A 22,117-nucleotide genomic window follows, 5' to 3' on the forward strand; every position below is an offset into this window, starting at 1 on the left:
CGCCCAGACTAACCCGCTCTGTCTGGTACTTGGTCCCCAAATGGAGTCCCACCCCAGCCACACGGGCTTGGCCCCAGGCAATGCCCCACCCTGCCCTCACCCCTGGGCTGGCTCACCCTCCTCAGGATGCCGCCCCAGCCTGGTCAGCTCAGGTTCTCTAACAGCCCTGCACTGCTACCTGCCACTCGACACCTGGGCACATGGTGATTTCTCGGTCCTGTACAGACTACTTTCTCTACTAGACAATGACACTTCTAGAGCATACTTTGTGGCCCCCATCCTCAGTGACCAGCTCAAGCTGGACATGTAGGTCCAGTCCCCACGACCCACTCCCACCCCACCCCCAACTTGGCCGAAGTTTGCTTGCTGCTCCATGGATGGGCAGGCTCGGTCCCACCCCAGGGCTGCACATTTGCTAATCTGTTTTTCTGCAGTATTTGTCCCCAGATAGGCAAACGGCTCATGCCTTCAGCTCCTTCAGATCTTTACCTCCTTGGCTACCCTCTCGAATGCCACTGTGCCCTATTCCTCCCTTCCTTCTGGGTTTTTCCCCAAAGCTAATATAAGATACTTCATGTGCTTTAGGTCTATTTCCCCTCTGAAAGGAGATTCTTGCTTGTTCTGTTCACTGAGCTTTACTCCCACCACCTAAGACAGTGCTTGATGAATGAACTGAAATGGAGGTAGGAACCACTTTATCATACACAACATACATCCCCTCCAAGCCAGAGAGAGCCCTGGACACACTCTGGCTCTCCGAGAGCACCAGTACATCTGCCTCCCTGAGCCACGGCCCATGTGCCAGGCCCCAGTGCAAGCTACAGCCCCCAGTGTTTCCAGGGCATGCCCAGAAGCCAAGAGGGAGCTGGCTCACTGGGGCAGGCGCTGGCTGGCAAGGCAAAGCGAAAAAGCAGACGAGCAGCAGCGAGAAGCACAGGCAGGGTCACCTGTCTCTTCCTCCTGCTGGGGGGACCGCTCCCCTTCGCTCTCACTACCGCTCCTGCTCCTTGGCCGCTTCCGGGAACGGTGCTCATCCTCAGTGCTGGCGGGAGAGGCGGGAGAGCCGGCCACACTGTGGTCCTCGCCATTCTCTGGGGCCCTATCTGGGCTCCTCTGGAGCTTAACTCCATTCTTGGCCTTCTTGAAGAGGACCGATGTGCGGCGCCCCACACCACTGAGAGGGGCATCGGCAGGGCTGTCGGGGGCCACAAGAGACAGTCTGTTGATGCCACTGTCACTGAGCAAGTGGTTCAAGGGCTCACTCCCCAGCTGTAGGGGTGCTTTCTCCAAGAGCTCATCTTCTTCTACTTTCCTAGGCTTTAGGAACCGGCTTGGAGGTTTGCTATCATTGATGGGTTTCAGAGTAGGAGGGTCCGGGGGGGATTCTTGCTCAGACAAGGAAGGTGCAGGCCCAGTGGGCTCCAGAGTTGGCGGAGGAGGCAGTTTGGAGTCATCTGTTAGAGAAAAAGAGAACCTGCTTGAACATTTTAGAAGGAGTCTGCCCCTACACACCAGATACTGACACTGAGAGCCACAGACCAAAAGCACGGGCTGCTATGAGACTTGAAGACACATCCCAGGTCTTACATCTAAAGCAAAGAGAATGTAAGACACTACACTAATAAATATTTTCACCTATATTAATAAATATCTCTCAACCCTAGCTACATATTAGAACCTCCTAGGAAGTTTCTTAAAAATTCTAATGCTTACAGGACATCCCAGACCAGCTGAAGCTAAATACCAGGTGAGTCTAATGCAGTGAGAGTTGCAAACTACCACCGCGCACCTGAAAAGGTCAGTGCTTCATCAGAGAGTAGGTTATGCTTCAGCTCGGCATAGCAGGGGCCTGCATTTCTCACTCCACTCAAGTGTTCTCTTATCTGCCATCCATTTTGTTTCACATCATCCAAGTAAAAGTAAGTAGAGAGGGCAGAAAGAATAAAATGACAGACGTGGAAAACAGACCCAGGCAGTCACCTCAGGGGCTCTCCAGCAGGCCTGCTGACCCAGCTCCTTGAAACCGTAAAGCACTGAGACACCCACCACACAGCCAGCCCATCTAAATCTCCGAGAAGCGAGGCTGGGAATTTTGTTTTGAAACCCTAGGGCAGTGGTGGTGAACCTATGGCACATGCGCCACGTGGGCTGCTTCTATCACTACGGGCTCTGGAAGGTTCGCCATCACTGCCCTAGGGTATGTACGACAGCTGGTCTACTGGGCCTGACCGCCCTGCCAGCACCTATGAGTGGCACACATAACAACACGCTGACTGCCCCATGGTGAGCTGCAGAGCCACACACACACACAACGCCCCCAGTGCCACATGCAAACTCTCAGGCAAATCCCTATTCCCAGCCAAGCAAAACCACAATGGACATTCCCTGCAAGCTGGACCCCTACCCACCAGAAATAGCCCCTAAGTTTAGGATTATGTGAATGATAGGCTCTTCCAAGTCCCAGGCTCTCATCCAAGAGCAGGAGCAAGGGTGACTACTCTGTCCCCTGATGAAAGACAGCATAGCTCAGCTGAAGGCTCCTGTGTTTCTGAGGATCACTGTCCGGCTCCCTTGCAGCTTGGCCTTTCCGCTTGGGATGAGCCTATAGACTTGGTGAGCTGTGGCCAAAATCAAGAGGCAGCTGCAGAGCCTGGGCCATGTGTATGCTCTTGTCTTTTGGCTGAAACCCTGCAGCCCAACCTAACTTGCCCTGAGAGCCTCTCTCCACGGTGGCAAAAGGCAGGCAGATACCTAACTGGAATGTATAACATGGCCACATCAAGTGCAAAATACTATAAGGTTTCCTACATGTCTAGTAAGCAGCTGCTGAGCTCTGGCACCAGGTACTCCTTGAATTCCCCACAATTCAGCAACCAATCAGCCACACCAGGGGCCATCAGGCACCCAGCCCCCTGTAACAGACAACCTTTACTCTGATAAATAAATCTTGGTCTCTACTAATTATGAAGTGTTCTTAATATCATCCCCTGAGGACGGTACGGAACAGTGACTCTTCCGAGGGTTTTTACTGACCTCCCACGGGGCTAGACCTGAGTAGGGAAGGACTCTCCCGGCAGCTATGAGCGTGGCCCCCACTCCCCACCTCCCCGGCATCGCTCTCACCTCTGTCCCCATCGTCTTCCGGCTCCTCCTGTAAGCCCTGCTCCAGCACCTCTGCATCCCGCTGGGGCACTGCGGGCAGCTCTCCATTGAGCATTGTCTTACTCAGGGAGGGTGGCTGGGGCGGCTGTGCCAGCTTCTGCCGAAGGGCGTTGATCTCCCGGCGCAGCAGGCGGACACGGCGGGTACGGGCCCCGCTGGACCGCATGGCGCTCACCAGATCCAATTTCTCCAGCAGCTCCTTCAGCTGCACCTCTAGGGACAAATGGGCCCGGTTCTCTGGAATGAGGATGTTGTCCACTGCCAGGGAGAAGGGAGGACAGAAGGGGCTCAAGGACCTGCCCAGCCCAGGGCAAGGAAAGGGACTGAGTCCTTCGGATGCAAAAGACTCTCCTGGAATGCCCAGGCCAGTGGCTTCCAGTGGCGTCATCGCGGGCCCTCAGCCCTCTGACACCGCTTTCCGGAAGGTAGCCACAGGGGAGCAAGGTCAGAATGTGGGAAACAGCTGCAGGAAGCAGTTGACAGTCACGATTAGGGCTCCGTGGAGCAGGCACAAGGCAGCTTGGCAATCCCCCGGCCAGAGGGACTGTTTGGCTGCTGCGTGGAGAAGCAGAGCGCGGGGCAGGCCGTGCAGGTGCAGAGGCGCTTCTGTTTCTGGTCCTCCACCTGCACTCTTCCGAATGACCACACGCCCTGCAGTCTACAACCCTGCCCCCGCTCCAGTGCCACACAGAGGGGAGCCGGGAGAAGAGCCTGGCGGGACCTCAGCTTTCTAAACAGGCGGCAGCACCTGATTCCCCTTTCTGACTACTCAAGAAGTGCTCAGCAGCCTGGCTCCACTTCAATCGCGGAACTATTCCAGCCACAGCCTGTGCCTGCCTCAGCTTGGCCTCTGGAGTCCACGCTACGGTCCCCAGGCCCGCCCTGAGCCCTGGCTCCCTGCACTCTGTTCCTGGGTCTCTCCTGGCCCCTCTCCTCCCCACCCATCCAGACTTCTCACCATCTTCCCAGGAGAAGCGGTAAAAGTCTTCCAATTTGGGCGACTCTGGCAGATGGGTGCCCCTCTCGGGGTCATAGCCGATGTTCTCTGCCTGTCGCCGGGCATGCCGTAGGATGGCCCCTCCCAGGTCCCGCAAGCGGACAGCTGCTCGGTGGAAAATTGTGTCTTTAGCATTATACTTCATGCAGTTGGTAACTATAAGGTTAAAGTCCTCCTCAAATTCCTCCAAGGTGCGGTACAGGTGGGACTCCAGCTTCCGCCTCATAGTAGAAAAATCCATTGGCTTGGATATGAATTCCAGGTAATCTGGAACCTAAACATATAAAACCTGTACAATTACAACAACCATTTACTAGCCAAACAGGCGCACCCTTCTCGGGCACTTGTGGCCTCCCGCTCTCTGTGTGGCCTGACCCACCCTGCCTCCAGCTACCCTCACCTCAGCAAGTATCCTGGCCTGGCTTGGCACCACACCCACTCACCCCTGTGCTCCCTGTGGCCCAATCCCTCCTTGGCCTACAGTGACCCTGTGTTGAACTCAGGGTGCTGCTGGGGAAGCAGGCGGCCAGGGGTGGGGTGAGGTGGGGGTGAGGGGACAGACTTGCCTCACTTAGGTTGACAGGTTCAGCAAAGATGTGCGCGGGATCCTTCTCCTGGAGCAGATCCAACGTGGTCCTCAGCAGCACATTGAACGGCATCAGCTCCAGCTCCATGGCAGCCTGCTGGACTTTGACCTGCAGGAAGACGGGAGGTGACCAGGACATCCCTGCCAAGGAGCACTCCAACTTCTCCGCAGTCTGACTGCCCTCTGTCACGGACCACGAATTTTCACAGGAACTGAGCTAAGTGCTATAGGAGCTCTCCACTGCCAAAAGCCGAGGTGCTGCCCCTCAGCCCCAGTGTGGAGTACAAGAGGGGTGTCCCCACTGGCCTGGAGCACCTGTGGGCCCGCTGGTCCTGCAAGGGCAGCCTGTTGCTGAGGCGGCCTCTCCCACTACTGTGGCCTTGGCCCTGCTTCTCCACCAAGACTTAATGTGGAGCGAGAGCTCCTCAGACTCTGTGCTCGGACTTCCCACCTCAGTGTCATGACCCATTTGAAATAAACTTCTTTTCTTTATAAATTACCCAGTCAGTGACATTTTGTTACAGCAAAAGGCAAACTAAAGCAGCTGCCATTTTATGAATGCTTCTAGATATCAATCCCCACATCAAGGCTTAATTAAGGTAGCAAAGTAACTGTGACTATAACAGGTAACACTTGTATACGTCATACTAAGTACCAGGCAATGTTTGAAGCACTTTACGGAAGTGAATGTGTGAGGCAGACAAAGATGAGCTATTTTACAAAGAAGCTACGGAGGAGCCTGCAGGATGCCTCCCAGGGCACCCATGCTAAGTGCGATTACGGCTGCCCAGGACTGGAGGCGGAGACCCAGGCTCCTGACCTGCTGCAGAAGGGCGCATGCTAGAGGTGAGCAGTGATACAGGGCTGGGAAAAGGACCATTTGTAACTCGGGCCTCTGAACCATGTGAGTAGCAGCTGCTATTCCTGGACCAAAGAGAACAGTTCTGGCTCCATCCATTCAATTAACAGTACTGTGCTCTCTGCTGTGCGTGTGAGCACAGTAGACGCTTTAGCAAGACAAAGAGCATCAGTGGAAACAACATGACAGCAGCTGATACTTCCACAGCCTTTGATACATACCTGCACTGTTCAAAGATTTTTTTCCCCACACCAGAAATCGAACTCAGGACTTCGCACCTGCCAGGCAGGTGCTGTGCTGCTCTGTTCCTGGCCTAGAAGATCCTTTTCCATACACAGTCATTGACTCCTTACAACACCGTGACGAAAGCTGCACCTCTGGCTCCATGTCACAGGGGAGGGATGCAGGCACCACGAGATGAAGCAAGCTGCTTAACGTCACACAGGTAGGGAATCCCAGAGCCAGGATTTAACCCCACTCTGGGGCCAGGGCCTGCATCCCTACAGGTATGCTCCACCCGTTTTAACATTTCCCACGCTCCTGGGCGCAGATTCTCTTGGAACTGAGGTTAGACATGTCAAAGAATTTGAGACTGGAAATGTGTAAGGGCCACGTGAGAAGGCTTGGAAGGTACAGGCCACTGCTCCTCAACCAGCGATACTCATGAGAACAGCCCGACAAGCTTTTCAGGGTACTCACAGCTGCTCCTCTAAACATCCTCAAGCAGAAGCCCTAGGAATGTGCCGAGGCTTATGATATACGAAGCTCTGCTGAACCACAAAACCATACCTACCATAGTGCAGTGGGCAGACTGGGGCCTGCAGCACTGGGGCAGAAAGGGGGACAGAAAGCTGGCAGCAGGCCAGGGCTCCTGGGCCTCCCAACGTCACACTAGGAGTGGGGAAAAACAACCTTGAGCAAGAGCCCTGGAGCCGGGACCACTGCTTACCTGTTCCCGCTTGAGCTTTTCCCTCTTCCGAATCAGCTCAATCAGCAGCCGCGCCCGCTCCAAGTCGTGCCGGAGCTTCTGCCAGTATTTCAGTTCTTCCTTCACTGCGCTCGTCTTCTCGTCCTGCTCTCGCTGCAGAAGGCAAGAGGCACAGGGGCTGGGAGCCTCCTTCCAGCCCGAGGTCCTCTCCCCGTTCCAGACTCAGCCAGCTCCAGCACACATGAATCCCGTCCCCCTCCTAGACCCAGCTCTCTCCCCAGGACCCTCCTCTGCCTGTTGAGGCTTTCAGTGTTTCTCCACTGCTGCACGGGAAGGCTGCCACATAGGGAGCCACTGGCTCTTTCTGCCTACCCCCAGGGATGCCCAGATCTGCTGAGGCCCTCAGGGCTGCAAAGAATTTCAGAAGAAAACTAATAGACACCTCAGGGGTGGAAAGAATCTCACCCTAGAGCTTTGGCTTGGCTACAAAACAAAGCAAAATTGTTTTCTATTAGCTCATACAATGTGGCTTGAACAGAGTCTGGTAAAACAACAAAAAGCTGTGGACACTGTCCTAAAAGAGAGTTGCTGGGGGAAGGAAGAGACCCAGGGTCTGAAACACAAGCACCTATTAGAATAATTATGACAAAAACTGATAGTGTAAACTGAATGTAAAATGATGACAGGTTACAAAATAGAGGGCAGGCGGAGTTCGGTAGGAAATGCTTGCGCGGTGGGGGGGTGGGGGGAGTAATCTCACAGGAGCAGAGATCCACCATCTACAATGGTGGACGCAGACAGGCAAAGCCTCTTCTGGTACTGACAGGGCAAGACAGGCAGAAATGTGGGGCATAAGTAATGAGTCTTTGCTTAGTGAGCAAAATGGGCTAGCCTGAGCCAGAACCTGGAGGACCACGAAAGCCTTGGAGCCCCAGGATCCAGGTAGCAACAAGCCTCAAACGCCAGGCAAGAGGCTGGACTCACCCCGCCTGGAGCAGAAGAGTATATTCTGGAAAAAGAATTGACAGCATGGAAAATGGTATGTGAGCAAGACAGGAAGAATTACAGGCTGAAGGCCACCTAGATAGAATGCTACCCCTGAGATCTAGGGACCTGGGGAGGCTGGTTAACTGTGCAATGGAAGTCCCACAAACCAGCCTAGAGGATGATTAACCGCGACCCATTATGGGAGGAAGAATCGAAAGTAATTCCCCAGTGGGGACACCCCATGAGGTCAGAAGGGAGGTACTTTGACAAAAATAGGGGGAAAGTTTACTGAGAATAAGATAATGGATTCAGTTTCCAAGATCGGAGTTATAAGTAACAACATGGAAATAGCCCAGAGGGACAGAAGGCGAAATGAGAGGAGGGGGTAAAGAACAAAACGAAAAATCGAAAACTCGGGAGCTATTGCCACAGTTACATCTAACTATGCAGCGAGCATGCTTTCCAAGCAAACAAGCAGGCAACAAAGCTGTAGGGAACATTCAAGGAGCAAGAAGCAGAATCAACCCAGGGTGCAGTCACAGGGACAAAAACTTAAAGTGGTGCCTCGCTGGAGCTCTTAGACATGGTGACAGGCAATGCCAACTGTACCTGGACAGTCAATACAGTGACACTCTAGGGAAAGATGTGCTGGGAGGAGGTCAGTGATGTTTTAGGGGGGCTTCAGGAAAGCACATGGGCCAAGGGCTTAAGGGCGAGCAGATACTCGCCTGCCTTTCGGAAGCGTAGTTACAAAAGGCAAACGTACTCTGAGATGGAATACTCAAGCACCAGCGTCACACAAAGGATTGCTTCTTCTCTGGAGCATCAGTGTGGGAAGAGTTAAAGACTAGTACCAAAGCAGGTGAAGGAGGATGGAGAACGGAAGATGAGAACAGAAGGGACATTAGGAGCAGGAAACCTTACACAAGCAGCAGCTCCAGCAGCTAATGGCGAGCCCAAATGCACAACAGGCTGTGCCCCCTCTAAGATTATAAGTTCGTGCCTTTACAAGGTCACACTTTTTGGCAGGTGGCGGTATCAGTGCAGGGTCTTGAGAAAAGGGGCCTTCTTCTCTACGCTCACGGCCCACCTCCTCCCTGCTACTGTGGCCGGAGCACTGGCCCTATACACAAGGGAAGCCGGGACAGCCTCCGCTCTCCTGGACCTGCTCCTCAGTCAAGCCTCTCTCACCCAGAAGGGGCTGCTGTCCCCTCTGAAGACCTCTGCAGCAATGGACGCTGTGCCTGGGATGGTCACCCAGAGACGGGGTGGCCCCCTGGAGGCAAAGGCTCCACACAGGGCTCAGGGCCAGGGGCCAGCCCTCACTCCTCTCCATCTCCCCCCACCACAGCACCTACCTGCTCAGCGTTTCTTTGGGACTGCAAGTGAGAGTGCAGACGCCGGATGAGGGGAACGCCATTCCGTGCCTGCCGCTTCAACAGCCAGTAGTTGTGAAGCCGTTGCATGAACTGGGTTTTCCTCTGAAAGGAGAGACCACTACAGATCTTGTTCAACCTTGAGTAGAGGCACAGGGAAGTGAAAGACAGGGTCAGTGGGCAGCCCAGATGATAGCCCACGCATTCTATCCAAACCCTGGTTCATTTCTGAACCTTACAGAAGAACACAGAACAAAGTGGCCAAGTGCCTGACCTCAGAGAAAGCCTTGAAAGGACAGCAAAGTTAAGCAGCTCAGATGCAACAAGAAGTATTTCATTTGCTTTTCCACTTCCTGTCTTGTAGCCCTAACCCTCCAAAAGAACCCTCTCCGTGACCCTGTTTCCTGTGGTCCTGGACCCCTACATCCCCTGTTTTAAGTGAGAAATAGGCCTGTATTCCAAGACCACCCCCATTCTCTTCAGAAAGGCAGCAAAATATAACAGGAACTTGAGTAAGTTATGGGCAGTGTGGCCAGTTTCCTGTCTCCTGTGGTGAGGGGCAGCGTAGGACCCGCGCTGGAAAGAAAACATAGCGAACTATTGCTTTTGCTCCCAGATGCAAACCCTAAGAGCGGCATGACCTCTGGTTTTTCACAGTAAAAATGAAAGTGGCTTAAAAATATAACTTGTTGGCAAGCACAAGGTCCTGAGTTCAATTTCTGGTACCACAAGAAAAAGAAAAAGAAAAACATAGCTTGGAACCAAATGGGAAAAAAAAAAAAAGGATCTAAGGGTATAAGTTTTATGGTCAGGGTTTGAGCCAATAAGTAACACCTGGGGGAAAGGCAAGGCAGTTAAAAAAAAGGAATTAAGAGAGAACATAATCCTTATCCTAATATACACACTGTAATAGGAACAACATTATTCGTACATTGCCAAAGACGGGAAGACTGATTAGGGACAGGGATTGAATTAACTGTCAGAGCAATGAAGGCAGCTAACAGGATGGGAGAGTCTGAGTGCGATCTGAATCCATGACCTCTCCACCATGGGACATCCCCAAACTGCTTTTTCAGAGGGTAAGCCAGGCCTCAGGGCCCCTGTGGTATTTCTTCTGCTTTGATCTCCCCCACACACCCCGCAACTGGAAGAAAGATAAATGTGGTTAATCAAGACAGAGGGACCCTAACGATGGGCACCTGGACATTGCTCAACTCGGCCTTGCTCACCTCCGGTCAGACATTCCTGCCCCAAAGCCAAGCTTACAAAATCCAAGGCCTAGGCCTTTCCCCGAAGGACAGATTCCCAACGCCCATGCCAAGCACACCTGCCCAGACGCAGGCAGCCCCCTCCCTCTACCACCTCTTGGCCAGAGAGGGTCCGACAGCATTGTGCAAGTAGGGAAAAGAATAATAATAAACAGCAGCAGCAGGAGCAGCAGCAGCCACCATTTATTGAGCACTTACTATCTTCCAGCCTCTGTACTAAGTGCTTCACTTACATTCTCACATTCATTTCTCACAATTCTTTGTGACAGGTTCATTTACAAGCAAAAGGCTGAGAGCAGTTTGGATGACGCGGGAGCAGGTCTGTCTGTGCTCAGCAGGCTTAGCCAGCCCCTGGGAGTGGGATGTGGTGCACAGGTATGACGCCCAGAGTCCACGCTGGGCACAGCTACCATACAGCTCAGGCCAGAGCAGCCCGGGACAGCTCTGGGTCTAAGAGACACATTCAGAGTCACCTAAATCCTCACTTGGGTCATGGTACACAAGGGCCTCCAGTGCTGGGCTCCCCCTCGTGCCTTCTTGCCAGCCCGCATAGCTGGCTTCCTGCCCCCTGCACACAACTCGTTCCCTACCACCTTCCACAGTACTACTTTGTCTCTAAGTTTTTGGGGGTTTTTTTTGGTGGAACCAGGATTGAACTCAGGCCCTTGCGCTTGCCAGGGAAGTGCTTATTCCACTGAGCCATCTCCCCAGCCCATCTAAGCTTATCAAGAGAGCTGAGAGCAACAGCATATTGGAGAAAGGCACCAGAAGCCTCCACTGGGTCCAGGATCCTTCTACCTGGTCCCATCCCTTAGAACAGGAAGTGGCATATAGTATGTGCTCAATAAATATCTCATTGAATGAATAAAGGAGCAACTTTACCTCCTGTGGCCGCAGATTCTTTATCTGGGAATGTGGGAGAAGGTGCAAGGACATTAGACGGAACACTCTCCAACACTGCCCCTGCTCTAGCGCTGCGCACCTGCTAGGGAGCCACCCTTGGACCAGCCTCTGCTGGATGTTTCCCAGACTCTCACTTCCCTGCACAGCTAGCTCCCATCCCTTGGTCAGAGCCATTCCCTCACTGAGTTTGAAACGGCACAAAATCTCTGGAGGGCCTGGGGTGGGGGGTGGCAGGCAACTTAGTTATGCTACTGAGCCTAGGTCTAAAGGTTTTTCTAAGGAATAAACTCTCCCCTCGCCACCCCTCCCCCACACAAGTCCCAGTCATACCCAGGACAAAGCTGTTGGCAGAGGTGTCAACCCCCAGGCACAGTGGCTCCTTTTCAGGAATAGTCTAACCCTGGGGGGTTCTGAAAACTATTTAGGAGTGCTTGTGCTTGTCACAAAGACGCGGGAGAGAACAGGCATTTACATATACCAGGGATGTTAGACATCAAGAAACACATGGGACATTCTAACAGTGAGGAATTATCCTGTCCCAAAATGCCACTTAATGGCCTTGTTGAAAAATGCAGCCTGAGGGGGTTGTTTTAAGATGGGATCTCACTACATAGTTCAGGCTGGCCTCAATTCAAGGAGACCCTTCCTCAGCCTGGGATTACAGGCGTGTCCCACCACACCCAACTGTGATAAAAGTCACCAGTTTCTAAGCAATTTAATGTTTTGTTTCACCCTAAACCAAAGGAAACACTTTACCCTGCGGGCACAATCAAAAACCACAAGACCCGACAGATACTACCTAGGCTCCAGGCTCCAAAAGACACGTTTAAATTTAGGGGCACAGAAAGGTACCTACATCTATCAATCAGACATCTATCAATCACATTTAGGGAAGGGCTCAAACCTTCCTAGGGCCAGGACCAAACCAGAAAGAAACCTAGAAGAGCCCCCGTGGGCAGGCCCACCTGTAGGAGGGTATCTGTGGGACGGTGACCACGGGAATGGTGGAAGGCGTGTCGCGGCCTGCTTCCTCTGGCTCTTTTTTGATCTTCTGTTTCACACTGGCCTTGTTCTTCTTGGGCACCGCCTTGAGGGGGCTGCCCGCCGCGCCGTGGCCTTGCCGCTGCTGCTCCTCCCCTGTGTCCTCCTCCTGCTGCTCCCCACCACTCTCCTTCGGCCCGTCTTCATCCCCTGCCTCACTGAGGCTCCTGGGGGAGTCGCCCTTCTTCCTGGCCGTGGCTGTGCTGGGCGGCGAATGGGCCTCGCAGTAGGCGGTCTTGCGCACAGTGAAGATGGTACCATTGAGGCTGGTCTCGCGCATGGGCTCAATCTTCATAAAAAGCCCAGCACGCTGAGCGCAGGTCACGTGGAAGGCTGTGTAGCAGTTCACTTTGTGGCACTGGATGGCCGCGCCCAGCCCCTTCTGTTTGCAGATGTAGCAGGTCAGCTTCCAGCGGGCAGGCGGGATGTTGTGGATGCCCTCAATGGGCTCCAGGAACACAGTGTTGGCAAAGCACACCTCGGGGATCCAGATGGCGCACACCACGTGGGCCCAGTGCCCATCGCTGGTCTGCTTGAAGGCACCACCCTTATTGGGGCAGAGGACACAATCCACAGGCCGGGAGGGAGACTGCAGGCAGCAGCGGCACAGCCACTGGCCCTCGGGGATGTAGGGGACACCGTAGCACTCCTGGTGGACGGCCAGGTTGCAAATGTCACAGAAGAGAATGACGTTGCTGTTGTGGCACTCATCATCCAGGCACACACAGCAGAATGCGTCCTCGTCGATGAGCGACTGCTGGGCCCCAAGGCTGCGGCTCTCCAGGTACGACTCCTTCTCCAGCCGGTCCACCAGCAGCTCAAAGGTGTCTGCTGACACAGAGCTGTGCCCGTCTGCCCGCCGCTTCTCGTTCACCATGTCCAGCCAGGCCAGGTCCTCCTCATCCATGTCATACTCTACCTCTGCATCCAGGTCCTCGGGCGGCTTCTCGATGTAGCGATAATAGGCGGCAGGCAGCGGGGGCGCTTCAGGCTGGCTGCCTGGCTCCAGCACCCGGAAGCTGGGCTGCGGGAGATGGAAGGAGGTCCCAGGTGCATGCTTGGAGCAGGGCTCCTTCTTCTTGCCCTTGGACGAGGGTTTCTTGGATTTGCCAGGGAACTGAGGCTGCTCGCTGTTTTCCTTGTTACTGTTGCATTCAGTGATGTCCTGAGCAGTCAGCTCATCCTCAGTGATGATCTTGAGAGGGTCGTAGATGCTGATGCGATGCAAGCGTCCGTCAATGTCAACCTCGACAATCCGCTGGGCCTGGGCATAGGTCAGTGTCTCTCGGGTTGGGGAGCACTTGAGACTGTAGGGGGACGGGGAACGCCGGCCCTCGGCATTCTGCCGCAACTTCCGGCGGGGCTTCCTCATGGCACCCAGGCACCAAGGAAATAGACCTGAAGGGAGAAAGCCAAGAGACTGAGTTGGACACGCATGCATGCTGCTCCACTTTTCCATCACACCTTCTTCTACCATGCTACGTAGTTCACTTATTTATAAGGTTTACTTGGCTTCCTTCTGCTAGAACGTGAGCTCCATGGAATTGAGGGTTCCTGCCTGTCTTGCTCACCGCTCTATCCCCTGGAGATGCCTGGAGAGATACCACTTCCCCAGGTGAGCACCCCATAAATGCTATGTGAATGAAAGGAGAGCAAACCTCATGAGACCTATGCTCCAGGAGTCAGAAAAGAAATCCTTACAGGGCCGGGGAGATGACTCAGTAGAATAACCACTTCCCTGGCAAGTGCAAGGGCCTGAGTTCAATCCCTGGCTCCACAAAAAAAAAAAAAAAAGAAAAATCCTTACAACCCAAAATAAAGATGTAACTAATGATGCATATTAGGCTGTGGGAAAGCTAACTATAAAAAAGCAGAGGGTGGTGGTTGAGGATTCAGAGAAGACACACGCTGGGTGTGGTGGCAAAAAGCTAGTCCCGGCTTCTTGGCCAGCCTGGGCAACATATCAAGACCCTGTCAAAAAGTTGAAGAGGGGATGGAAGAAAAAGGATGGGAGGGCAGAAGAAGGAGGGATAGATGAAGGAAAGAACAGCAGCCACTTCTGAGCACTATACCAACACTGGGCCCCAAGAGAAGATCAGAAATGCGCAGGTCTAGAGCGCTCCCCTAGCGCATCTCCCTGGGAGAAGCCTTCTTTCTAGGCCCTGCCCACCGTTAAGGCATCTGAAATGCCTATCACATGTGGACTCAGAGCTTCAAAGTAGAGTATGCAGGGCATTTCCTGTCAAGGCGGCAGCCCAGATAAGTGGCTAGTACACTCAAAGCAGAACCCAGGAACACCGCAAGAGCCCATCTGGAATCCTCACTGGACTACAGGCCAAGACTACTGTAGCAGTATCACGGTACTCACTGTACCACAATCTTCAAAGTCCCTTTTCCCAAACACACACACCTAGCCTGGCCCTGTCTGGCAAACAGAAAGCCCTGAAGTTTTGCATCTCATTTTCGGGGCAATTGGGATGAGCTCCTAAGAAGCTACGGTAGGAAGTTAGCAAAGCCATAGTCACTATAAAAACTTTTAGGGATGGTGCCCCACAATGTGAGCAGAGACGCGGAAAAGTGAGCAGAGAGGGAATTTTATGGAGAAAAGCAGAGTGGAGAGAGTAACTTAGCAGAGTTCACAAACTACAAAGCCCTGTCCCTTTGGCCCTTTCTCATAGCTCCCTTAGGAAACAGGTTTATTATCATCTCTCCCTTACAAGATGAAGAAACAAGCTCAGTGGGCTGGGGAAATAACCCAGGGGTCTAAGCATCTGCCTGGCAAGTGCAAGGACCCGGGTTCGATCCCCGGTACTGCGCCAGCCCCAGAACCCCCGGCAAGCCGTGCCAACCACCAAAACTGGGCACAGTGGTACAAACCTGCAATCCCAGCGCTGGGGAGGCTGAGACATGAGGATCACTACGAGTCCAAGCTGCATAGTGAGACCAAATACACATTTTTTTTAATTTAAAAAATAAACAAGCTGAGGGGCCGGGGAGATGGCTCAGTAGAATAAGCGCTTCCCTGGCAAGTGCAAGGGCCTGAGTTCAATCCCCGGTTCCGCAAAAAATAAATAAATAAATAAATAAAAATAAAATAAACAAGCTCAAAAAGGTGCCACTCAAGGCAAAGTCAGGAAGTGATAAGGCTGCAACTCGAAGGAGGTAAGAGCACTGAGGCAACACCAGTCTGGTACAAACAAGGCTCAGGGCAACCCAGGTTCTAATCTTGGTTTCATGTGACCTGAAAAAGTCTCAATCTTTCTCTGCCTCCATAAGCCGCCCATAAAATAACAGCAATAAAATCTATCTCTTAAGGGTTGCTACTCGTTAATAAGACATTACTTACTTTTGGGATGTGGAAGGGGTTGGAACAGGGCCTTGCTATGTAGTCCAGGGTAGCCTTGAACTCACAACAATCCTCCTGCCTCTGCCTCCCTAGTGCTGGATTCCCAGGTGTGTGCCTGCAAGGTTAACATCCTTACTTAAAAGCCCTTCTAACCCCACCTGCGACTGCTACAAAAACAAACCAAAAGAGTCAGCTAAAGAATAGCTGGGGTTAAGGGAGATGGCTCAGTGGAAAAAGCACTTCCCTAGCAACCGCAAGGACCTGAGTTCAATCCCCAGTTCCGCAAAAAACCCACAAATAACCGCTTTGGGGCCGGGGAGATGGCTCAGTAGAATACGTGCTTCCTAGGCAAGTGCAAGGGTCTGAGTTCAATCCCCGGTTCCGGAAAAAAAAAAAAAAAAAAAAAAGAAAGAAAGAAAGAAAAAAAGAATAGCTCCAGGCAGGGAGACACACACACACCACCTGGAGCCAAAGGACACAAAATCATCACAGCAATTCTGTTCAGGCTCCAGAGGCCCTTGGCTGCTAGATTCCTGACAAAAGCCAATTCACCAGAGGCAACCTGGGCCAATACACCTGCTCTCTCGCCCACTGCTCCAAGGGCAAGGAGCCTCTAAAAGAGTTGCGCGCTTGGGCTTGTGCTTCTTAAATTTTTTGGAGACAATCTCCCTATGTAGTTAAGACTGGCGTTGAACTCACTACAGAGCTCGAAGTGACCCTCCTGCCTCAACCTACTGAGCAATGGGGCTGGAGGTGGGTGCCGAGCTCCCCCGGAGCGGAGGGCACATCACACCTCAACTCCGACTTTCCAGAGTTTAAAGCCACTCTACACCCTTCCTCCCACCTCCCGGGCGGCTCAGGAATCCCTCGCACCACCCCCACGCAGCGCTCCGCACCCGCAGCCAGCCCTTGGGGGAGGGGCTGCTGCTGGAGAAACAGGCGAGTTTCGCCCACAAGGAGCTGACAGTCTACACCCGCTCTCTTTTGGCGGGAGTCTCCTCAACCTACACAGCTCTTCCCACACACGCACCTCGAAAAATACCGTCCTCCCTCCCCAGGTTCTCAGCACCCGCTGCGCCCCTACTCGCCCACCCCCACGAATGGGGAGTTTCTGCATTTAGACGGGACCCCCTGCGCTCCACACAAGATACTCAGACGAGGGAAGACCGCAGTCAAGGCCCCTGCCCCTCGAAGGGACCCCGCTTCCAAAAGAATCATCACCCCTCGGCGAAGGAGAAAGGAGGGAAACAACATCTCTCCACAGGGGAGGGAGTGCGCACCAGAGACTCGCTGACTCCGACCCTCACAGAAAGCAAGCGCCAGCGAACCAGCCGGGCAGAGAGGCAAGCGCCTATTGGATGTCTGACATGCCTATCAAGGGGAGCCGGGAGGCCCAGGGACCCCCACGGGAGGCGGGACTCTGCTCTGGCCCAGCCAATTGGACAGCGTGGCGGGGGCGGGGCTTGGCGGCTCGGTTTCCACAGCCGGGGGGGAGACAAGATGGCGGGTGCGGGAGGGGGTCCTCGCCTTTCAGCTCCCCACCCTGCCGCCTTCTCCTTCCCCGCCGCCGCCCTCGCTCCAGGGCAGAGTTTTAACGCCGCCCTCGCCCAGCTCGGGAAGCCCTCTGCTTCCCCCGTCCCCCACCTCGCTCGGTCGCTGGTCCCCGTAAGGCCCTGCTGCTGCCCCCGCCCCCGTTCAGTGCGGCCCCGCTGCCGCCCCCATTACCTCAGCCACCGGCCCGGCTCCACCGTGCGGGGCCCCTGGGCACCGGCGGGCGGCCTGCCCAGCAGATCTGCGCGGCCTGGGAAGCGGAACGCGGCCTCCTTCCGCGCCTTCTCGGCGCCCTCCGCCGTCCCCCTCCCGGCCCGCGCTGGGGCCCCGGCCCGGCCGCCTCCGCCGCCGCTCCCGGGGGAGGAGGAGGGGAATGGAGCCGCCGCCGCCGCCGCCGCCGCCGCCACGGAGCCCAGCCGAGGGGAGGAGGGATCGGCCCCCAGGCAGGACCCGCCCCTCCGGCCTCCCCCCGCCACCTCCACCCCTTCCCTCGCTCCCTCCCCGGCTCCGCGGCTCTCCCGCTGCACTGGAGCGAGAGCGCGAAAGAGGGGGCACGGGGAGGAATCCCCCCGCCCAGGCCGGCGCGCAGCGGGCCGCCGCCGCCGCCGCCGCCACGGGGCAGCGTCCCCGGCTCGGCCTCACGGGGGCGGTGCGGGCGCAGCTGGCCGCAGGCGAAATCGGGTCTGCGGCCCCGGATCACCCCGGCTCTGGCTGCGGAGCGAGCCCCAGCGGCTGTGCGGGTTCCGCTGGCGAAGCCTGGGCTCTGACACTCTTCTCAGTGGTTGGCGGTCATCGCTCCCTGTCCCGGCGGGGGCTTGGGGGGCCACCTCCTCTCCGAGCTCGAGGGTCCTCAGGAAGGTTAAGCCAGGGCAGATATAGCGAGATCAAAACCGGTGTGTGGTTTCTTAGGGTGCAGGCGGTAGCTGCACGACTCCCCAAAAGTCGCCCTCACCCCCGGGTCTCCAGGACAAAGCTCTGGCCAGGTCCGTCCCCTCCCCCGCGGCAGCAGAGCCCGGGGAGGCCAGCGGGCCAGGCACGGTGAGGTCCCGCTCCTTTCTGCGAGGCAACCTGTCTCTTCGCACTGTGGCATCCTTTCTCTTCTGTATTTAAGAAGAGTAAACATAAAACTTTGACAGTTTGTTTTAGGACGTCTGGTAACTCGTTTGTCACTGTAGGCAAGGGAAACACTTTCTCCTTAAACCTGATTTGGCTACGAGTCGGTTAATTTAATGCGCTAGGCGGCTTTCTAAAAGATGCTTGACAAATGGTAACTTCACACTTTCAGATGTAATCAAACTGGCTGTTTTGATTTTGGAAAAATAAATGTAAGAAAAACAGGTTCTTTTGCCCACCCTTTTTTGCCTATAAATTGGAAAGCTTACCTCGCATGACTGAAATTCCGAGCACCAATATTTAATGATGTTTATGGAGGTTATACGGCTAAGCTGTTTTCAAATGTGAAGATGAGTGACATATTTTGAAAGCATTTCTTCTGCCCGCGCTGGCGAGGTACTTAATGAGGCTTTCACAATTTCTTGCTTGGTTCTGATGATCTGGGACACAGGTTCAAGAGTGAGGATCACTGAAGATGAAATCTTAGTATCCAGACCTCCTAAAGCTCTGCAATGACCATATTGCAACCTTTGAAGAACTGGTGTTCGTTATCCTAAGAATTTAAATAGCTTTACATTTAAAAGTTTGATCAAAGCAAGGAAACTAAATTGCACTACAGAGGTTTTTCTAGGTAGATGGTATAGCATCTTCTGGCAAAGAGAAGGGCAAGAATACTGTTAAATCAATTTTTAAGAACAAAGAGGGGTGGTAAAAGAGGTACACAAGGGGAGGACAATGTTTTGAAAGCCGAGGAGATGAAATTGTATGAGTTGCTGTCAAGTGCGCTAAGGCTAGGGGGAATAATCAGAGGGAAGGTGTGGAAGAAAAGATGATTAATTGTGAAAGGGAAAGCCCCAGAGGCAGGAGAATATTGCAATTACTTTCAATTAAGGGGGGAAAAGTGTATATCCGAAGGTGTAACAGAAACAAACATGCTGAATTTCATTTCGTGTTCTTTTAAAAGGTGAAATATAATAAGCATTTGTACATATGATTCATGTCATATTTCTTGAATGTTCTCAAAATTTATTTAGCACAATCCCCTTTGATGTGATTGGGAGGGGTTTTTGGTTTGTTTGTTTTTTTTCTACTGAAATGAGAAAGTGCCTTGAGAAAATGCCACAGTGTCTGCTTGGTAGTAAAATAATGATTTCAATGCTGTTGAAAATGCACTGTTAACCTAATGCTGGTGATTTCCAGGTTTTTCTAGCCAGTGTGGTCTTATTAGGACATCGTTCAACCAAAGTGTTTCTCTTCCTTTTTCAACTAACACAGTTTTCAATGGTAACATTGCAGTTGAACTCCTTTTCCGTTTTGACACATGGAATTGGCTTCTATTAGCGTAACTGCACGTATAAGGTATAAGCAGTTCGCTGTGATGTAATCTTAAATGTAACACGGAACAATTATGTCATTAAAAACAAATTTGGAACATGTATCAACAATCCCAGAGGCACTAAATTTAATTCGCTTTCATCTTTAGCTATTTTAAAGTTTAAATTCATCAGCTCCTGACCTTTCCATTAAATTGTAGAGCAATTAAGTTCAACAGATGCGATACAGGCCTTCGATTCCAAGTAGCTTTTTGTTTTAACCCTGTATTTCTTAGTAGAAGCTATTTATTTGGACTGGGAGACTGCTTTCCCATTTACAACTAAAGGAGGAAATGTAAACAGAAAAAGTCTCCGTTCCGCACATGTACCTTTTTCCCTTGTGTCAGGGTCTTTTTTCATGCTGTTCTCATTAGTTTACTAGGGAAGGAAATCTGTGAAGCAGTCAGATACTGCATCCACTGCACTAATAAAATATGCATCATAAGAAAAATAAATAGACCTGGTTGCTAAATTATTTTTAATTAAATATATTTTCCTTAAACACTTGGCTAAAACAACCTTGAAAAGCCACAGTTGGGAGGAGTGTGGGAAGTTTGGGATCATATTTTTGTGCTCTAATGCAAATCATGTAAGAACACAGAGAAAGGAAAAAGTAACAGCAGATCTTAAACTGATTATCACAACCTCTACGTTGAAGTCCATTTGTTCTTAAAACATTTGTTGACTGAAACTGTACAAGTTTCTTGAGAAAACAATGACAAAATTTCAACCTAGGAAGGAATAAGTGATCACATGGAAAGATAGAATCCCCCACAACTCTTCAAGTAATATGAAATCAAGAAGCAAGTAGAGGGGGAATCAGAAAAAAACAAAAAACAGATATCGCAGCCAACTGTGAGGAGCTAGCATTATTCAAAGGATTCTTGGAGAATGGGCTTGGTTCTAAATAAGGACAGATGTGAATTGGTGAACAGTATGGGATGTCATTGTTAGGTTGGTGACAGGGCAGCCCAGGCAAAGTGACACTGTGCAGAGAATAATAAGGAAGTGGTCCTAACTGGTCTGTAGGGCAGATGTGGAGCCTATCTTCTCAGTTACTTGGGAGACTGAAAGGAAGATGATGGCTTGAGCCCTGGACTTCAAGGCAGCCTATACAACATAACAGGACTCTCTCTGTCTGTCTGTCTGTCTCTGTCTCTCTCTGTGTCTGTCTGTCTGTCTGTCTCTCTCTCTCTCTCTCTCACACACACACACACACACACATAATAAGGAAGGAGTAATGGAGGGAGGAGAAAAGGCTGAATTGGGTATGGATGTAGCAAAGGAATAGAGATTTTTTTTTTTTTTTAAAGCTAACATGCCAGATACTGAGTTTAAAAAAAAAAAAAAATACTGGGCTTAGTGCTTTACGTACAATATTTATCCAAAAACCTCTGAGTCCAGGGTGCATCTGGCTTTAGGCAAGGAAGGGACTCCAATTATACCCTAGAATGCTTGTTTGCCACTTCTCTACCATCCTGACCTGCTCTGGTGGGGCCAGATCATGTACCACTTCCAGAACCAGAGGGCACTATCAGAGGGTAATTCTCCAAAGAACTGTGGGCACATGTACAAAATACAGTAGGTCCAACATACATACCATACTTCATTTATCAATTTACTCCATGAAGTAAATATCACTAAAATCTGCATTATACACTTGGTAAACTAGAGCCAAAATAATAGGTGTATGGGGAAGAATTGACTATAGGTAATTATTAGGAAAATAAAAAGGCATTAACCAAAATGATAGAAGAAGTGGTTGAGAAAAAAGGGAAAGAATCAAGTCAGAAGACAAATCAGGGGCCAGGGAGATGGCTCAGTGGAATAAGTGCTTCCCTGGCAAGCACAAGGGCCTGAGTTCAATCCCCAGTTCTGCCAAAAAAAAAAAAGACAAATTAGCCAGGTGTGGTGGTGCTTGCCTGGAATCTCAAACCTCAGGAGGCTGAAGCAGGAGGATTACTGGGAGTTCCAGGCCAGCCTGAACTTCATAGTGAAACACTATCTCAAAAAGACAAAACAAAAAGTAAATCTGAGTTCTAATTTGAAAGTTAGCTTTTTTTATTTTTCCTTTTTTTTGGGCAGAACCAGGGATTGAACTCAGGCCCTTGTGCTTGCCAGGGAAGCGCTTACTCCACTGAGCCATCTCCCCGGCCCTCCTTTCTTTTTTAAGCTGGTATAACCACTGTAAATTAAGAGGCAGCAAAGGGTTGGTGTTTCTATTGGAGTTGGGCTCCCGGATGGAGGAAATCAAGAGATCAGCTCAAATTCTCCAGAGCCTCTTTTGGTCACCCTGAAATAGCCATTCAGTAACTGTCTGGGAGCTGCTGTGAGGCTCTGCTTTCTGTGGTACAGGTCACAAAGGTAAAAATGCCACCCTTTCAGAATGCAAGGACTTCCAGTCAATCACAAGAATAAAGCAAGTGTATCCTGTGAGTGGAATATGCCACAGACTAGGAAGACCTCAAGAGAGAGACAGGCGAAGTTTGGAGGAGAGGGATTGCTCTGAAGATGCTGTCTAAGCTCCATCTTGTAGCTCGTAGCTCAAGTGGGGGGCCAGCTAGGATGATGCTTGAGGGAGTGCAAGCCAGCCTGAGCCCCCAACAAGTGCCAGTGTGTGTCAAAGA

At 52.1% G+C, this 22,117-nt stretch overlaps 1 protein-coding gene across 6 annotated transcripts in view; it reads right to left on the minus strand.

Moving 5' to 3' along the window:
* Positions 1–17,333, minus strand: part of Brpf3 (bromodomain and PHD finger containing 3) — a 33,321-nt gene extending 15,988 nt beyond the window's left edge. For 4 of the 6 annotated variants that reach the window (XR_002822041.1, XM_004624190.2, XM_023720416.1 and 1 more), the window contains exons 1-8: positions 17,179–17,333; positions 12,032–13,505; positions 8,878–9,034; positions 6,554–6,685; positions 4,726–4,854; positions 4,121–4,433; positions 3,124–3,420; positions 948–1,454 (exon numbers count right to left, since the gene is read on the minus strand). Coding sequence is in view for 5 of the 6 variants with exons in the window: in XM_004624190.2 (XP_004624247.1) it covers positions 948–1,454; positions 3,124–3,420; positions 4,121–4,433; positions 4,726–4,854; positions 6,554–6,685; positions 8,878–9,034; positions 12,032–13,479 (2,983 nt within the window). In the remaining variant the exon portion in view is untranslated. Of the gene's footprint in view, positions 1–947; positions 1,455–3,123; positions 3,421–4,120; positions 4,434–4,725; positions 4,855–6,553; positions 6,686–8,877; positions 9,035–12,031; positions 13,506–15,453; positions 15,536–17,178 lie in introns of those variants that run through there. The other 2 variants (XM_023720406.1, XM_023720403.1) reach the window with 2 other exon arrangements.
* Positions 17,334–22,117: the final 4,784 nt, after the last annotated feature.

Source organism: Octodon degus, unplaced genomic scaffold (genome assembly GCF_000260255.1).
Source record: "Octodon degus isolate 3935 unplaced genomic scaffold, OctDeg1.0 scaffold00005, whole genome shotgun sequence".
NCBI classification, from domain to species: domain Eukaryota; kingdom Metazoa; phylum Chordata; class Mammalia; order Rodentia; family Octodontidae; genus Octodon; species Octodon degus.